This window comes from Protomyctophum bolini, assembly GCF_963924005.1.
Source record: "Protomyctophum bolini genome assembly, chromosome: 18".
NCBI classification, from domain to species: domain Eukaryota; kingdom Metazoa; phylum Chordata; class Actinopteri; order Myctophiformes; family Myctophidae; genus Protomyctophum; species Protomyctophum bolini.
In genome coordinates, this window is record NC_137879.1 from 6,088,707 (window position 1) to 6,106,043 (window position 17,337).

The 17,337-nt window shown below is 39.5% G+C and overlaps 1 protein-coding gene across 1 annotated transcript; it reads left to right on the forward strand.

The window, feature by feature from the left end:
* Positions 1-318: 318 nt before the first annotated feature.
* On the forward strand, positions 319-6,136 carry LOC308333128 (nephrocystin-3-like; the record flags this gene model as incomplete). The annotated part of the gene is made up of 12 exons (XM_080789323.1): positions 319-381; positions 466-540; positions 681-851; positions 1,038-1,141; positions 1,528-1,642; positions 1,828-1,971; positions 2,451-2,548; positions 3,197-3,299; positions 4,771-4,941; positions 5,128-5,231; positions 5,618-5,732; positions 5,918-6,136. The coding sequence occupies 12 exons, from the start codon at positions 319-321 to the stop codon at positions 6,134-6,136; spliced, it is 1,482 nt and encodes a 493-aa protein (XP_080645449.1).
* Between the last annotated feature and the right edge of the window lie 11,201 nt (positions 6,137-17,337).

A 17,337-nucleotide genomic window follows, 5' to 3' on the forward strand; every position in this document is an offset into this window, starting at 1 on the left:
GTCTGTGCCCTGACTCTGTGCCGAGTCTGTGCCCTGACTCTGTGCAGAGTCTGTGCCCTGACTCTGTGCACAGTCTGTGCCCTGACTCTGTGCCGAGTCTGTGCCCTGACTCTGTGCACAGTCTGTGCCCTGACTCTGTGCACAGTCTGTGCCCTGACTGTGCACAGTCTGCGTGTGTGTGTGTGTGTGTGTGCGCGCATGCGTGTGTCTGTGTTCAAGTGTAACTTTGCAGATGTTCAAGTGCAGAATTCATTGGATTCTTTCACATCAGCCACTCCTACATGGCTGGCTTGGACATCTTTGCCATGGACATACAAAATGAGAACACCATCAAAATCTAAGAGTTCCCTCGGAAGTCTTGCCACGGACACATTTATCCGTGTACACTGTACGGACATGTTGATGACCCCTGATACACAGCCTTTCTGTATACTATGATATGATGTGTACATTCACCTACTGTAGGTGGTGGATCATAGTGGTTCCCCAGAGGATGGAGCAGCCTTGATTTACGCCCAGCTGGAGAAAGTCGTCAAGCAGGTATAAAACAGTATTATGTCATTGCCGTTGGGCAGAATCCTCATGTGTTTGTCATACAACAGTGATGCACAAAAACAGCAAAAAAATAGCCACTGTGAGCGTATAGATATTTTTAAATATCGTCTCTGTCACTGCTTTAGGAGTTGCTGGGCCTGGAGGGGACAGACGTGGACTCCGCGGACTCGGGCATAGACGAGGGACACGAGGAAGACTCGGGCGACGTGCTGTGGGACCTGCATGACGAGCAGGAGCAGATTGAAGCTTACCAGCAGGCCTGCAGCACCAGCTGCTCTCAACTAGGCTTCCAGAAGGTAGGGCACATTCCCTCCTGATATCCTTAACCACGTCTCTCACATCTCAGTCACTAATCAATGCAATCTGAAAGTTTTTCCAATTGATAAAATGTTATTTTAACCAATCTATATAATGTCTCACTGTCAGGGAGGGCATACAACGTACGGAATGCAGATTTAAATGATTTCTTCCTGTCCTCTCAGTATATAGATCGTCTTAATGACATGGTGGCAGCCCCTCCGCCAACCCCTCCACTGCTGGTGTCTGGAGGTCCAGGCTCAGGGAAGTCTCTCCTGCTCTCCAAATGGTAACAACTACTGTATTTCACCATCCAAATGACTGTTAATATACAGTAGGTTGCGTCCCCACAGGCAGACTTGACTTGTTTATAGTAGCTCAGATTTATATAGTGCTTTTCTAAGTCGATTTACGTAAAATAAAGGGAACCAACTTTATTATTAAGAAAAAACAAAAAGAACAACTGTGAATTGGAAGGTCGCTGGTTCGACCCTCTGCTTGCCAAAACTGTGTGTCCTTTTTATGTGGGAAGCGGGAGTCACTGTCCTCATAATTCAACATCTCTAAAAGTTTAATTTAGGTTATTTACCCACTCCCACCCATACATATAGCTTTTTTTAAATGGTAAAATCATTTAGCAGCATCCCCCATTGACTGCTGTGTAATGTCCTGCAGGATTGAACTTCAGCAGAAGCAGGCCCCCAACACTTTATTCCTCTATCATTTTGTTGGCCGGCCTCTGTCCACCAGCTCAGAGCCCGTTCTGATCATCAAACGCCTCACTGTCAAGGTAAGGTGGCCTTCAGTTCCCACAGAGTCAAGCTCAGCATTCTGTCAAGGTTAACATACTGTATACATTTGGCGCTGTCGGGCAGAAACGTATATCGCTGGATTTCATTGTTTGTTTTTTATTATTTATTATTATTATTTTAATGACAGGTTTTTTTTCTTGTCTGATTGATTGTTGTCTCATAGTTGCTGCAGCACTTCTGGTCCATCTCAGGTCTGTCCATGGAGCCTAGTAAGATCCTGGAGGAGTTCCCACGCTGGCTGGAGAGACTGTCGGCACGCCACCATGGAAACATCATCATCATCATCGACTCCATCGACCAGATACAGGTTCAGTACACCGTACTGCTGGAACCCACGATAGACCAGCGGTTCTCAACCTTTTCAGGCCGCGACCGGCCCAAACTCTGAACTGGGCCACCCCAAAATAATCATGTGTAATCACATTTGAACTGGGGGAACTGGGGACCCCCCAAATAATCATATTTGAACTGGGGACATCCACCCTGACAAGCACTTGGGAATAGTAGGAGTTGAGGCATTACTTTTAGTTTGACCCGGTCCACAGATAAATAGAATATATAGTTTCACAATTCTCTTTCATGATTATATAATTTGGCCAATGTTTGACCAATCTTTTGTTTCTATTTCTTTTAGGAATTAAAAATCTTAAAAGTACTTAACTTGTCAATTTATTGACAATGATCTGACCCCCCCCAAAATCATGTGGGGACCCACAGGTTGAGAACCACTGTGTCAAACAGTCACATGAAGCAGACATTCACAAGGCTTTTCTCTTTTGCTTCCAGCAAGCTGAAAGGCACATGAAGTGGCTGATTGACCCTCTGCCCGTCAACGTGAGAGTGGTGGTGTCTGTCAATGTGGAAACATGTCCTCAGGCCTGGAGGTGAGACACATCAGAAAATAGACCACGTATCTATCATCAAATATTCAGTTGTTGTCAATGAAGCTACGTGCAATCGCATCCAGCATGTGTATCCTGTTATCTGTTCCAATGCTTCCATATCTAAATACCTTTCTGAACAAGCAATAACGTACAGTACAAGAGCGGGTACTATACTGTGAGATATGTTGACCCTACAGTGACTATATTTCACCGTACAGCAGAGCAGGTATGCTGTGTTATTGCTTTTATTTCATTTTGAAATGTATTAAAACATTTCACTAAAGGATAAGCCCCTTGAGTTGCAGTCTTTACTTTTGTAATTGTTAACTTCAACAAAGCGCTGGGTTCGGGAAAAAACAACAACAGACGAGCCTTTATTTATTCTTCATCTGTGGAAAAAAGCACTGCTTTCATGTAATAAAGTACGGGACGTGTATGGTATATGCGTGCCATTAGTGGGCGCGTAGTTAGTCAATTAATGCTCCGTTGCATGTCGGTATCACATGCTCACAATGGCTAATCTACAAGCTCACAACTTGTGCGTGTTGTGAGGTTATTGAACGGCGATTTTAGATGCGCGATACTGCCATAAGACAAAGTATAAATCCGTCTTTAATTGTAAATGGTTGTGTGTGTGTGCCTGCCCAGGTTGTGGCCCACCCTGCACCTGGACCCACTGAGTCCCAGGGAGGTGAGGAGTGTGGTCAACGCAGAGTGCCAGGCCATGGAGGTCAAACTCACCAAGGACCAGGTGAGGGGGGCATAACAGTGTGGACAGATGGTCCTAAGGCTCTGACAAGCAAATCGGATTTGTCAGCCGTCTGCTGTCGCCCCGTCGAAGTATCACCAGTATCTAGCCCATATCGTACGGCATACTATAGCGCGCAGTTTTTCATCATTTTTGAGGATTCGAAAAAAATGACGAAATGACAAAAACGATGGGTTATAGCCCATGTTTTTTGAAATTTTGGAAAAAAAAGTTAGCCTCGTTTCTCATCATTTTGGACCATGGGCTATAGCCCATATCGTACGGCATACTATAGCGCGCAGTTTTTCATCATTTTTGAAGATTTGAAAAAAATGACGAAATGACAAAAACGATGGGTTATAGCCAATGTTTTTTGAAATTTTGAAAAAAAAAGTTAGCCTCGTTTCTCATCATTTTGGACCGTGGGCCCATAGCCCATATCGTACGGCATACTATAGTGCGCAGTTTTTCATCATTTTTGAGGATTTGAAAAAAATGACGAAATGACAAAAACGATGGGTTATAGCCCATGTTTTTTGAAATTTTGAAAAAAAAAGTTAGCCTCGTTTCTCATCATTTTGGACCGTGGGCTATAGCCCATATCGTACGGCATACTATAGCACGCAGTTTTTCATCATTTTTGGAGATTTGAAAAAAATGACGAAATGACAAAAACGATGGGTTATAGCCCATGTTTTTTGAAATTTTGAAAAAAAAAGTTAGCCTCGTTTCTCATCATTTTGGACCGTGGGCTATAGCCCATATCGTACGGCATACTATAGCGCGCAGTTTTTCATCATTTTTGAGGATTTGAAAAAAATGACGAAATGACAAAAACGATGGGTTATAGCCCATGTTTTTTGAAATTTTGAAAAAAAAAGTTAGCCTCGTTTCTCATCATTTTGGACCGTGGGCTATAGCCCATATCGTACGGCATACTATAGCGCGCCGTTTTTCATCATTTTTGAGGATTTGAAAAAAATGACGAAATGACAAAAACGATGGGTTATAGCCCATGTTTTTTGAAATTTTGGAAAAAAAAGTTAGCCTCGTTTCTCATCATTTTGGACCGTGGGCTATAGCCCATATCGTACGGCATACTATAGCGCGCAGTTTTTCATCATTTTTGAGGATTTGAAAAAAATTACGAAATGACAAAAACGATGGGTTATAGCCCATGTTTTTTGAAATTTTGAAAAAAAAAGTTAGCCTCGTTTCTCATCATTTTGGACCGTGGGCTATAGCCCATATCGTACGGCATACTATAGCGCGCAGTTTTTCATCATTTTTGAAGATTTGAAAAAAATGACGAAATGACAAAAACGATGGGTTATAGCCCATGTTTTTTGAAATTTTGCCGTTGGGCAGAATCCTCATGTGTTTGTCATAAAACAGTGATGCACAAAAACAGCAAAAAAAATAGCCACTGTGAGCGTATAGATATTTTTAAATATCGTCTCTGTCACTGCTTTAGGAGTTGCTGGGCCTGGAGGGGACAGACGTGGACTCCGCGGACTCGGGCATAGACGAGGGACACGAGGAAGACTCGGGCGACGTGCTGTGGGACCTGCATGACGAGCAGGAGCAGATTGAAGCTTACCAGCAGGCCTGCAGCACCAGCTGCTCTCAACTAGGCTTCCAGAAGGTAGGGCACATTCCCTCCTGATATCCTTAACCACGTCTCTCACATCTCAGTCACTAATCAATGCAATCTGAAAGTTTTTCCAATTGATAAAATGTTATTTTAACCAATCTGTATAATGTCTCACTGTCAGGGAGGGCATACAACGTACGGAATGCAGATTTAAATGATTTCTTCCTGTCCTCTCAGTATATAGATCGTCTTAATGACATGGTGGCAGCCCCTCCGCCAACCCCTCCACTGCTGGTGTCTGGAGGTCCAGGCTCAGGGAAGTCTCTCCTGCTCTCCAAATGGTAACAACTACTGTATTTCACCATCCAAATGACTGTTAATATACAGTAGGTTGCGTCCCCACAGGCAGACTTGACTTGTTTATAGTAGCTCAGATTTATATAGTGCTTTTCTAAGTCGATTTACGTAAAATAAAGGGAACCAACTTTATTATTAAGAAAAAACAAAAAGAACAACTGTGAATTGGAAGGTCGCTGGTTCGACCCTCTGCTTGCCAAAACTGTGTGTCCTTTTTATGTGGGAAGCGGGAGTCACTGTCCTCATAATTCAACATCTCTAAAAGTTTAATTTAGGTTATTTACCCACTCCCACCCATACATATAGCTTTTTTTAAATGGTAAAATCATTTAGCAGCATCCCCCATTGACTGCTGTGTAATGTCCTGCAGGATTGAACTTCAGCAGAAGCAGGCCCCCAACACTTTATTCCTCTATCATTTTGTTGGCCGGCCTCTGTCCACCAGCTCAGAGCCCGTTCTGATCATCAAACGCCTCACTGTCAAGGTAAGGTGGCCTTCAGTTCCCACAGAGTCAAGCTCAGCATTCTGTCAAGGTTAACATACTGTATACATTTGGCGCTGTCGGGCAGAAACGTATATCGCTGGATTTCATTGTTTGTTTTTTATTATTTATTATTATTATTTTAATGACAGGTTTTTTTTCTTGTCTGATTGATTGTTGTCTCATAGCAGCACTTCTGGTCCATCTCAGGTCTGTCCATGGAGCCTAGTAAGATCCTGGAGGAGTTCCCACGCTGGCTGGAGAGACTGTCGGCACGCCACCATGGAAACATCATCATCATCATCGACTCCATCGACCAGACACAGGTTCAGTACACCGTACTGCTGGAACCCACGATAGACCAGCGGTTCTCAACCTTTTCAGGCCGCGACCGGCCCAAACTCTGAACTGGGCCACCCCAAAATAATCATGTGTAATCACATTTGAACTGGGGGAACTGGGGACCCCCCAAATAATCATATTTGAACTGGGGACATCCACCCTGACAAGCACTTGGGAATAGTAGGAGTTGAGGCATTACTTTTAGTTTGACCCGGTCCACAGATAAATAGAATATATAGTTTCACAATTCTCTTTCATGATTATAAAATTTGGCCAATGTTTGACCAATCTTTTGTTTCTATTTCTTTTAGGAATTAAAAATCTTAAAAGTACTTAACTTGTCAATTTATTGACAATGATCTGACCCCCCCCAAAATCATGTGGGGACCCCCAGGCCGACCCACAGGTTGAGAACCACTGTGTCAAACAGTCACATGAAGCAGACATTCACAAGGCTTTTCTCTTTTGCTTCCAGCAAGCTGAAAGGCACATGAAGTGGCTGATTGACCCTCTGCCCGTCAACGTGAGAGTGGTGGTGTCTGTCAATGTGGAAACATGTCCTCAGGCCTGGAGGTGAGACACATCAGAAAATAGACCACGTATCTATCATCAAATATTCAGTTGTTGTCAATGAAGCTACGTGCAATCGCATCCAGCATGTGTATCCTGTTATCTGTTCCAATGCTTCCATATCTAAATACCTTTCTGAACAAGCAATAACGTACAGTACAAGAGCGGGTACTATACTGTGAGATATGTTGACCCTACAGTGACTATATTTCACCGTACAGCAGAGCAGGTATGCTGTGTTATTGCTTTTATTTCATTTTGAAATGTATTAAAACATTTCACTAAAGGATAAGCCCCTTGAGTTGCAGTCTTTACTTTTGTAATTGTTAACTTCAACAAAGCGCTGGGTTCGGAAAAAAACAACAACAGACGAGCCTTTATTTATTCTTCATCTGTGGGAAAAAGCACTGCTTTCATGTAATAAAGTACGGGACGTGTATGGTATATGCGTGCCATTAGTGGGCGCGTAGTTAGTCAATTAATGCTCCGTTGCATGTCGGTATCACATGCTCACAATGGCTAATCTACAAGCTCACAACTTGTGCGTGTTGTGAGGTTATTGAACGGCGATTTTAGATGCGCGATACTGCCATAAGACAAAGTATAAATCCGTCTTTAATTGTAAATGGTTGTGTGTGTGTGTGCCTGCCCAGGTTGTGGCCCACCCTGCACCTGGACCCACTGAGTCCCAGGGAGGTGAGGAGTGTGGTCAACGCAGAGTGCCAGGCCATGGAGGTCAAACTCACCAAGGACCAGGTGAGGGGGGCATAACAGTGTGGACAGATGGTCCTAAGGCTCTGACAAGCAAATCGGATTTGTCAGCCGTCTGCTGTCGCCCCGTCGAAGTATCACCAGTATCTAGCCCATATCGTACGGCATACTATAGCGCGCAGTTTTTCATCATTTTTGAGGATTTGAAAAAAATGACGAAATGACAAAAACGATGGGTTATAGCCCATGTTTTTTGAAATTTTGAAAAAAAAAGTTAGCCTCGTTTCTCATCATTTTGGACCGTGGGCTATAGCCCATATCGTACGGCATACTATAGCGCGCAGTTTTTCATCATTTTTGAAGATTTGAAAAAAATGACGAAATGACAAAAACGATGGGTTATAGCCCATGTTTTTTGAAATTTTGAAAAAAAAAGTTAGCCTCGTTTCTCATCATTTTGGACCGTGGGCTATAGCCCATATCGTACGGCATACTATAGTGCGCAGTTTTTCATCATTTTTGAGGATTTGAAAAAAATGACGAAATGACAAAAACGATGGGTTATAGCCCATGTTTTTTGAAATTTTGAAAAAAAAAGTTAGCCTCGTTTCTCATCATTTTGGACCGTGGGCTATAGCCCATATCGTACGGCATACTATAGCACGCAGTTTTTCATCATTTTTGAAGATTTGAAAAAAATGACGAAATGACAAAAACGATGGGTTATAGCCCATGTTTTTTGAAATTTTGAAAAAAAAAGTTAGCCTCGTTTCTCATCATTTTGGACCGTGGGCTATAGCCCATATCGTACGGCATACTATAGCGCGCAGTTTTTCATCATTTTTGAGGATTTGAAAAAAATGACGAAATGACAAAAACGATGGGTTATAGCCCATGTTTTTTGAAATTTTGGAAAAAAAAGTTAGCCTCGTTTCTCATCATTTTGGACCGTGGGCTATAGCCCATATCGTACGGCATACTATAGCGCGCCGTTTTTCATCATTTTTGAGGATTTGAATTTTTTTTCGAAATGACAAAAACGATGGGTTATAGGCTTATAGCCCATGTTTTTTGAAATTTTGGAAAAAAAAGTTAGCCTCGTTTCTCATCATTTTGGACCGTGGGCTATAGCCCATATCGTACGGCATACTATAGCGTGCAGTTTTTCATCATTTTTGAAGATTTGAAAAAAATGACGAAATGACAAAAACGATGGGTTATAGCCCATGTTTTTTGAAATTTTGAAAAAAAAAAGTTAGCCTCGTTTCTCATCATTTTGGACCGTGGGCTATAGCCCATATCGTACGGCATACTATAGCGCGCAGTTTTTCATCATTTTTGAGGATTTGAAAAAAATGACGAAATGACAAAAACGATGGGTTATAGCCCATGTTTTTTGAAATTTTGAAAAAAAAAGTTAGCCTCGTTTCTCATCATTTTGGACCGTGGGCTATAGCCCATATCGTACGGCATACTATAGCGCGCAGTTTTTCATCATTTTTGAAGATTTGAAAAAAATGACGGGTTATAGCCCATGTTTTTTGAAATTTTGGAAAAAAAAGTTAGCCTCGTTTCTCATCATTTTGGACCGTGGGCTATAGCCCATATCGTACGGCATACTATAGCGCGCAGTTTTTCATCATTTTTGAAGATATGAAAAAAATGACGAACCTGGCCCCTCTGGCCATTGGCACAAACCCTGCTGCTTGGTGGTGGAAGAATAGGGATTCCCTCCCCATGCTGTATGATTTGTCTGCAACATATTTGTGTGTACAAGCATCATCGACACCATCAGAGAGAGTGTTTTCAGTTGCAGGAGACACCATTAGTGAGGAGAGGTGTAGGATTCGTCCAGAAGTCGCAGATAAGCTAATTTTCCTGCAAAAGAACTGTTAGAAGTTGCATGCTTGGCGGAGGGTGTGTAGAGACCAGGATCACATTAGATGATTGAGACAGGGGTGAAAAATGGGTTACAAAATCGTGGGATAAAGAAATATATAATGATAAAAAAATAAGTTGCATGCTCTCACTCTCAGGCCTAAAGCAATTCAAGTGCAATTCAACAGTAGTGCCTTACTGTGCCTATACCTCATTTTATAATTGTAACAGTGCAAGTGTTTACTGAAATATCTGCCAGTGCAGTAGTGCAAATGTTGTACCTGTTTGTAACTGTATGTTCATTACAGTATGTTCATTTAAACAAGAGTATACTGTGTCTGTGAGACAAACTCTTAAAAAAGATATGCTACTAGTGCTGTGACTGCTGTCTGCCTACCTCAAAATTGTAAAGTACAATTTCTGTGCAATAAAGAACAGTGGCTTTGTATTATTTAATTTGTGTTTATTATGCACTACTATAATACAAGTATAATCTATGTCAGAAAAAAGGGGAAAAAAGATATATTGGGATCCGTTAAGGGAACCGTTAGGAACCGGAACCGTTAAAATCCTAACGAATCCCAACCCTAGCTATAACCCATCGTTTTTGTCATTTCGTCATTTTTTTCAAATCTTCAAAAATGATGAAAAACTGCGCGCTATAGTATGCCGTACGATATGGGCTATAGCCCACGGTCCAAAATTATGAGAAACGAGGCTAACTTTTTTTTTCAAAATTTCAAAAAACATGGGCTATAACCCATCGTTTTTGTCATTTCGTCATTTTTTTCAAATCTTCAAAAATGATGAAAAACTGCGCGCTATAGTATGCCGTACGATATGGGCTATAGCCCACGGTCCAAAATGATGAGAAACGAGGCTAACTTTTTTTTTCAAAATTTCAAAAAACATGGGCTATAACCCATCGTTTTTGTCATTTTTTTCAAATCCTCAAAAATGATGAAAAACTGCGCGCTATAGTATGCCGTACGATATGGGCTATAGCCCACGGTCCAAAATGATGAGAAACGAGGCTAACTTTTTTTTTCAAAATTTCAAAAAACATGGGCTATAACCCATCGTTTTTGTCATTTCGTCATTTTTTTCAAATCCTCAAAAATGATGAAAAACTGCGCGCTATAGTATGCCGTACGATATGGGCTATAGCCCACGGTCCAAAATGATGAGAAACGAGGCTAACTTTTTTTTTCAAAATTTCAAAAAACATGGGCTATAACCCATCGTTTTTGTCATTTCGTCATTTTTTCAAATCTTCAAAAATGATGAAAAACGGCGCGCTATAGTATGCCGTACGATATGGGCTATAGCCCATGGTCCAAAATGATGAGAAACGAGGATAACTTTTTTTTTCAAAATTTCAAAAAACATGGGCTATAACCCATCGTTTTTGTCATTTCGTCATTTTTTCAAATCTTCAAAAATGATGAAAAACTGCGCGCTATAGTATGCCGTACGATATGGGCTATAGCCCATGGTCCAAAATGATGAGAAACGAGGATAACTTTTTTTTTCAAAATTTCAAAAAACATGGGCTATAACCCATCGTTTTTGTCATTTCGTCATTTTTTTCAAATCTTCAAAAATGATGAAAAACGGCGCGCTATAGTATGCCGTACGATATGGGCTATAGCCCACGGTCCAAAATGATGAGAAACGAGGCTAACTTTTTTTTTCAAAATTTCAAAAAACATGGGCTATAACCCATCGTTTTTGTCATTTTTTTCAAATCCTCAAAAATGATGAAAAACTGCGCGCTATAGTATGCCGTACGATATGGGCTATAGCCCACGGTCCAAAATGATGAGAAACGAGGCTAACTTTTTTTTTCAAAATTTCAAAAAACATGGGCTATAACCCATCGTTTTTGTCATTTCGTCATTTTTTTCAAATCCTCAAAAATGATGAAAAACAGCGCGCTATAGTATGCCGTACGATATGGGCTATAGCCCACGGTCCAAAATGATGAGAAACGAGGCTAACCTTTTTTTTCAAAATTTCAAAAAACATGGGCTATAACCCATCGTTTTTGTCATTTTTTTCAAATCCTCAAAAATGATGAAAAACGGCGCGCTATAGTATGCCGTACGATATGGGCTATAGCCCATGGTCCAAAATGATGAGAAACGAGGATAACTTTTTTTTTCAAAATTTCAAAAAACATGGGCTATAACCCATCGTTTTTGTCATTTCGTCATTTTTTCAAATCTTCAAAAATGATGAAAAACTGCGCGCTATAGTATGCCGTACGATATGGGCTATAGCCCATGGTCCAAAATGATGAGAAACGAGGATAACTTTTTTTTTCAAAATTTCAAAAAACATGGGCTATAACCCATCGTTTTTGTCATTTCGTCATTTTTTTCAAATCTTCAAAAATGATGAAAAACGGCGCGCTATAGTATGCCGTACGATATGGGCTATAGCCCATGGTCCAAAATGATGAGAAACGAGGATAACTTTTTTTTTCAAAATTTCAAAAAACATGGGCTATAACCCATCGTTTTTGTCATTTCGTCATTTTTTTCAAATCTTCAAAAATGATGAAAAACTGCGCGCTATAGTATGCCGTACGATATGGGCTATAGCCCACGGTCCAAAATGATGAGAAACGAGGCTAACTTTTTTTTTCAAAATTTCAAAAAACATGGGCTATAACCCATCGTTTTTGTCATTTTTTTCAAATCCTCAAAAATGATGAAAAACTGCGCGCTATAGTATGCCGTACGATATGGGCTATAGCCCACGGTCCAAAATGATGAGAAACGAGGCTAACTTTTTTTTTCAAAATTTCAAAAAACATGGGCTATAACCCATCGTTTTTGTCATTTCGTCATTTTTTTCAAATCCTCAAAAATGATGAAAAACGGCGCGCTATAGTATGCCGTACGATATGGGCTATAGCCCACGGTCCAAAATGATGAGAAACGAGGCTAACCTTTTTTTTCAAAATTTCAAAAAACATGGGCTATAACCCATCGTTTTTGTCATTTTTTTAAAATCCTCAAAAATGATGAAAAACGGCGCGCTATAGTATGCCGTACGATATGGGCTATAGCCCATGGTCCAAAATGATGAGAAACGAGGATAACTTTTTTTTTCAAAATTTCAAAAAACATGGGCTATAACCCATCGTTTTTGTCATTTCGTCATTTTTTCAAATCTTCAAAAATGATGAAAAACTGCGCGCTATAGTATGCCGTACGATATGGGCTATAGCCCACGGTCCAAAATGATGAGAAACGAGGCTAACTTTTTTTTTCAAATTTTCAAAAAACATGGGCTATAACCCATCGTTTTTGTCATTTTGTCATTTTTTTCAAATCCTCAAAAATGATGAAAAACTGCGCGCTATAGTATGCCGTACGATATGGGCTATAGCCCACGGTCCAAAATGATGAGAAACGAGGCTAACTTTTTTTTTCAAAATTTCAAAAAACATGGGCTATAACCCATCGTTTTTGTCATTTCGTCATTTTTTTCAAATCCTCAAAAATGATGAAAAACGGCGCGCTATAGTATGCCGTACGATATGGGCTATAGCCCACGGTCCAAAATGATGAGAAACGAGGCTAACTTTTTTTTTCAAAATTTCAAAAAACATGGGCTATAACCCATCGTTTTTGTCATTTTTTTCAAATCCTCAAAAATGATGAAAAACTGCGCGCTATAGTATGCCGTATGATATGGGCTATAGCCCACGGTCCAAAATGATGAGAAACGAGGCTAACTTTTTTTTTCAAAATTTCAAAAAACATGGGCTATAACCCATCGTTTTTGTCATTTCGTCATTTTTTTCAAATCCTCAAAAATGATGAAAAACGGCGCGCTATAGTATGCCGTACGATATGGGCTATAGCCCACGGTCCAAAATGATGAGAAACGAGGCTAACTTTTTTTTTCAAAATTTCAAAAAACATGGGCTATAACCCATCGTTTTTGTCATTTCGTCATTTTTTTCAAATCCTCAAAAATGATGAAAAACGGCGCGCTATAGTATGCCGTACGATATGGGCTATAGCCCACGGTCCAAAATGATGAGAAACGAGGCTAACTTTTTTTTTCAAAATTTCAAAAAACATGGGCTATAACCCATCGTTTTTGTCATTTCGTCATTTTTTTCAAATCCTCAAAAATGATGAAAAACTGCGCGCTATAGTATGCCGTACGATATGGGCTATAGCCCACGGTCCAAAATGATGAGAAACGAGGCTAACTTTTTTTTTCAAAATTTCAAAAAACATGGGCTATAACCCATCGTTTTTGTCATTTCGTCATTTTTTTCAAATCCTCAAAAATGATGAAAAACGGCGCGCTATAGTATGCCGTACGATATGGGCTATAGCCCACGGTCCAAAATGATGAGAAACGAGGCTAACCTTTTTTTTCAAAATTTCAAAAAACATGGGCTATAATCCATCGTTTTTGTCATTTTTTTCAAATCCTCAAAAATGATGAAAAACGGCGCGCTATAGTATGCCGTACGATATGGGCTATAGCCCATGGTCCAAAATGATGAGAAACGAGGATAACTTTTTTTTTCAAAATTTCAAAAAACATGGGCTATAACCCATCGTTTTTGTCATTTCGTCATTTTTTCAAATCTTCAAAAATGATGAAAAACTGCGCGCTATAGTATGCCGTACGATATGGGCTATAGCCCATGGTCCAAAATGATGAGAAACGAGGATAACTTTTTTTTTCAAAATTTCAAAAAACATGGGCTATAACCCATCGTTTTTGTCATTTCGTCATTTTTTTCAAATCTTCAAAAATGATGAAAAACGGCGCGCTATAGTATGCCGTACGATATGGGCTATAGCCCATGGTCCAAAATGATGAGAAACGAGGATAACTTTTTTTTTCAAAATTTCAAAAAACATGGGCTATAACCCATCGTTTTTGTCATTTCGTCATTTTTTTCAAATCTTCAAAAATGATGAAAAACTGCGCGCTATAGTATGCCGTACGATATGGGCTATAGCCCACGGTCCAAAATGATGAGAAACGAGGCTAACTTTTTTTTTCAAAATTTCAAAAAACATGGGCTATAACCCATCGTTTTTGTCATTTTTTTCAAATCCTCAAAAATGATGAAAAACTGCGCGCTATAGTATGCCGTACGATATGGGCTATAGCCCACGGTCCAAAATGATGAGAAACGAGGCTAACTTTTTTTTTCAAAATTTCAAAAAACATGGGCTATAACCCATCGTTTTTGTCATTTCGTCATTTTTTTCAAATCCTCAAAAATGATGAAAAACGGCGCGCTATAGTATGCCGTACGATATGGGCTATAGCCCACGGTCCAAAATGATGAGAAACGAGGCTAACCTTTTTTTTCAAAATTTCAAAAAACATGGGCTATAACCCATCGTTTTTGTCATTTTTTTCAAATCCTCAAAAATGATGAAAAACGGCGCGCTATAGTATGCCGTACGATATGGGCTATAGCCCATGGTCCAAAATGATGAGAAACGAGGATAACTTTTTTTTTCAAAATTTCAAAAAACATGGGCTATAACCCATCGTTTTTGTCATTTCGTCATTTTTTCAAATCTTCAAAAATGATGAAAAACTGCGCGCTATAGTATGCCGTACGATATGGGCTATAGCCCACGGTCCAAAATGATGAGAAACGAGGCTAACTTTTTTTTTCAAATTTTCAAAAAACATGGGCTATAACCCATCGTTTTTGTCATTTTGTCATTTTTTTCAAATCCTCAAAAATGATGAAAAACTGCGCGCTATAGTATGCCGTACGATATGGGCTATAGCCCACGGTCCAAAATGATGAGAAACGAGGCTAACTTTTTTTTTCAAAATTTCAAAAAACATGGGCTATAACCCATCGTTTTTGTCATTTCGTCATTTTTTTCAAATCCTCAAAAATGATGAAAAACGGCGCGCTATAGTATGCCGTACGATATGGGCTATAGCCCACGGTCCAAAATGATGAGAAACGAGGCTAACTTTTTTTTTCAAAATTTCAAAAAACATGGGCTATAACCCATCGTTTTTGTAATTTCGTCATTTTTTTCAAATCTTAAAAAATGATGAAAAACTGCGCGCTATAGTATGCCGTACAATATGGGCTATAGCCCACGGTCCAAAATGATGAGAAACGAGGCTAACTTTTTTTTCCAAAATTTCAAAAAACATGGGCTATAACCCATCGTTTTTGTCATTTCGTCATTTTTTTCAAATCTTCAAAAATGATGAAAAACATCAAAACATCAAAAATGATGAAAAACGGCGCGCTATAGTATGCCGTACGATATGGGCTATAGCCCATGGTCCAAAATGATGAGAAACGAGGATAACTTTTTTTTTCAAAATTTCAAAAAACATGGGCTATAACCCATCGTTTTTGTCATTTCGTCATTTTTTCAAATCCTCAAAAATGATGAAAAACTGCGCGCTATAGTATGCCGTACGATATGGGCTATAGCCCACGGTCCAAAATGATGAGAAACGAGGCTAACTTTTTTTTTCAAAATTTCAAAAAACATGGGCTATAACCCATCGTTTTTGTCATTTCGTCATTTTTTTCAAATCCTCAAAAATGATGAAAAACGGCGCGCTATAGTATGCCGTACGATATGGGCTATAGCCCACGGTCCAAAATGATGAGAAACGAGGCTAACTTTTTTTTTCAAAATTTCAAAAAACATGGGCTATAACCCATCGTTTTTGTAATTTCGTCATTTTTTTCAAATCTTAAAAAATGATGAAAAACTGCGCGCTATAGTATGCCGTACAATATGGGCTATAGCCCACGGTCCAAAATGATGAGAAACGAGGCTAACTTTTTTTTCCAAAATTTCAAAAAACATGGGCTATAACCCATCGTTTTTGTCATTTCGTCATTTTTTTCAAATCTTCAAAAATGATGAAAAACTGCGTGCTATAGTATGCCGTACGATATGGGCTATAGCCCACGGTCCAAAATGATGAGAAACGAGGCTAACTTTTTTTTTCAAAATTTCAAAAAACATGGGCTATAACCCATCGTTTTTGTCATTTTTTTCAAATCCTCAAAAATGATGAAAAACGGCGCGCTATAGTATGCCGTACGATATGGGCTATAGCCCACGGTCCAAAATGATGAGAAACGAGGCTAACCTTTTTTTTCAAAATTTCAAAAAACATGGGCTATAACCCATCGTTTTTGTCATTTTTTTCAAATCCTCAAAAATGATGAAAAACGGCGCGCTATAGTATGCCGTACGATATGGGCTATAGCCCATGGTCCAAAATGATGAGAAACGAGGATAACTTTTTTTTTCAAAATTTCAAAAAACATGGGCTATAACCCATCGTTTTTGTCATTTCGTCATTTTTTCAAATCTTCAAAAATGATGAAAAACTGCGCGCTATAGTATGCCGTACGATATGGGCTATAGCCCACGGTCCAAAATGATGAGAAACGAGGCTAACTTTTTTTTTCAAATTTTCAAAAAACATGGGCTATAACCCATCGTTTTTGTCATTTTGTCATTTTTTTCAAATCCTCAAAAATGATGAAAAACTGCGCGCTATAGTATGCCGTACGATATGGGCTATAGCCCACGGTCCAAAATGATGAGAAACGAGGCTAACTTTTTTTTTCAAAATTTCAAAAAACATGGGCTATAACCCATCGTTTTTGTCATTTCGTCATTTTTTTCAAATCCTCAAAAATGATGAAAAACGGCGCGCTATAGTATGCCGTACGATATGGGCTATAGCCCACGGTCCAAAATGATGAGAAACGAGGCTAACTTTTTTTTTCAAAATTTCAAAAAACATGGGCTATAACCCATCGTTTTTGTAATTTCGTCATTTTTTTCAAATCTTAAAAAATGATGAAAAACTGCGCGCTATAGTATGCCGTACAATATGGGCTATAGCCCACGGTCCAAAATGATGAGAAACGAGGCTAACTTTTTTTTCCAAAATTTCAAAAAGCATGGGCTATAACCCATCGTTTTTGTCATTTCGTCATTTTTTTCAAATCTTCAAAAATGATGAAAAACTGCGTGCTATAGTATGCCGTACGATATGGGCTATAGCCCACGGTCCAAAATGATGAGAAACGAGGCTAACT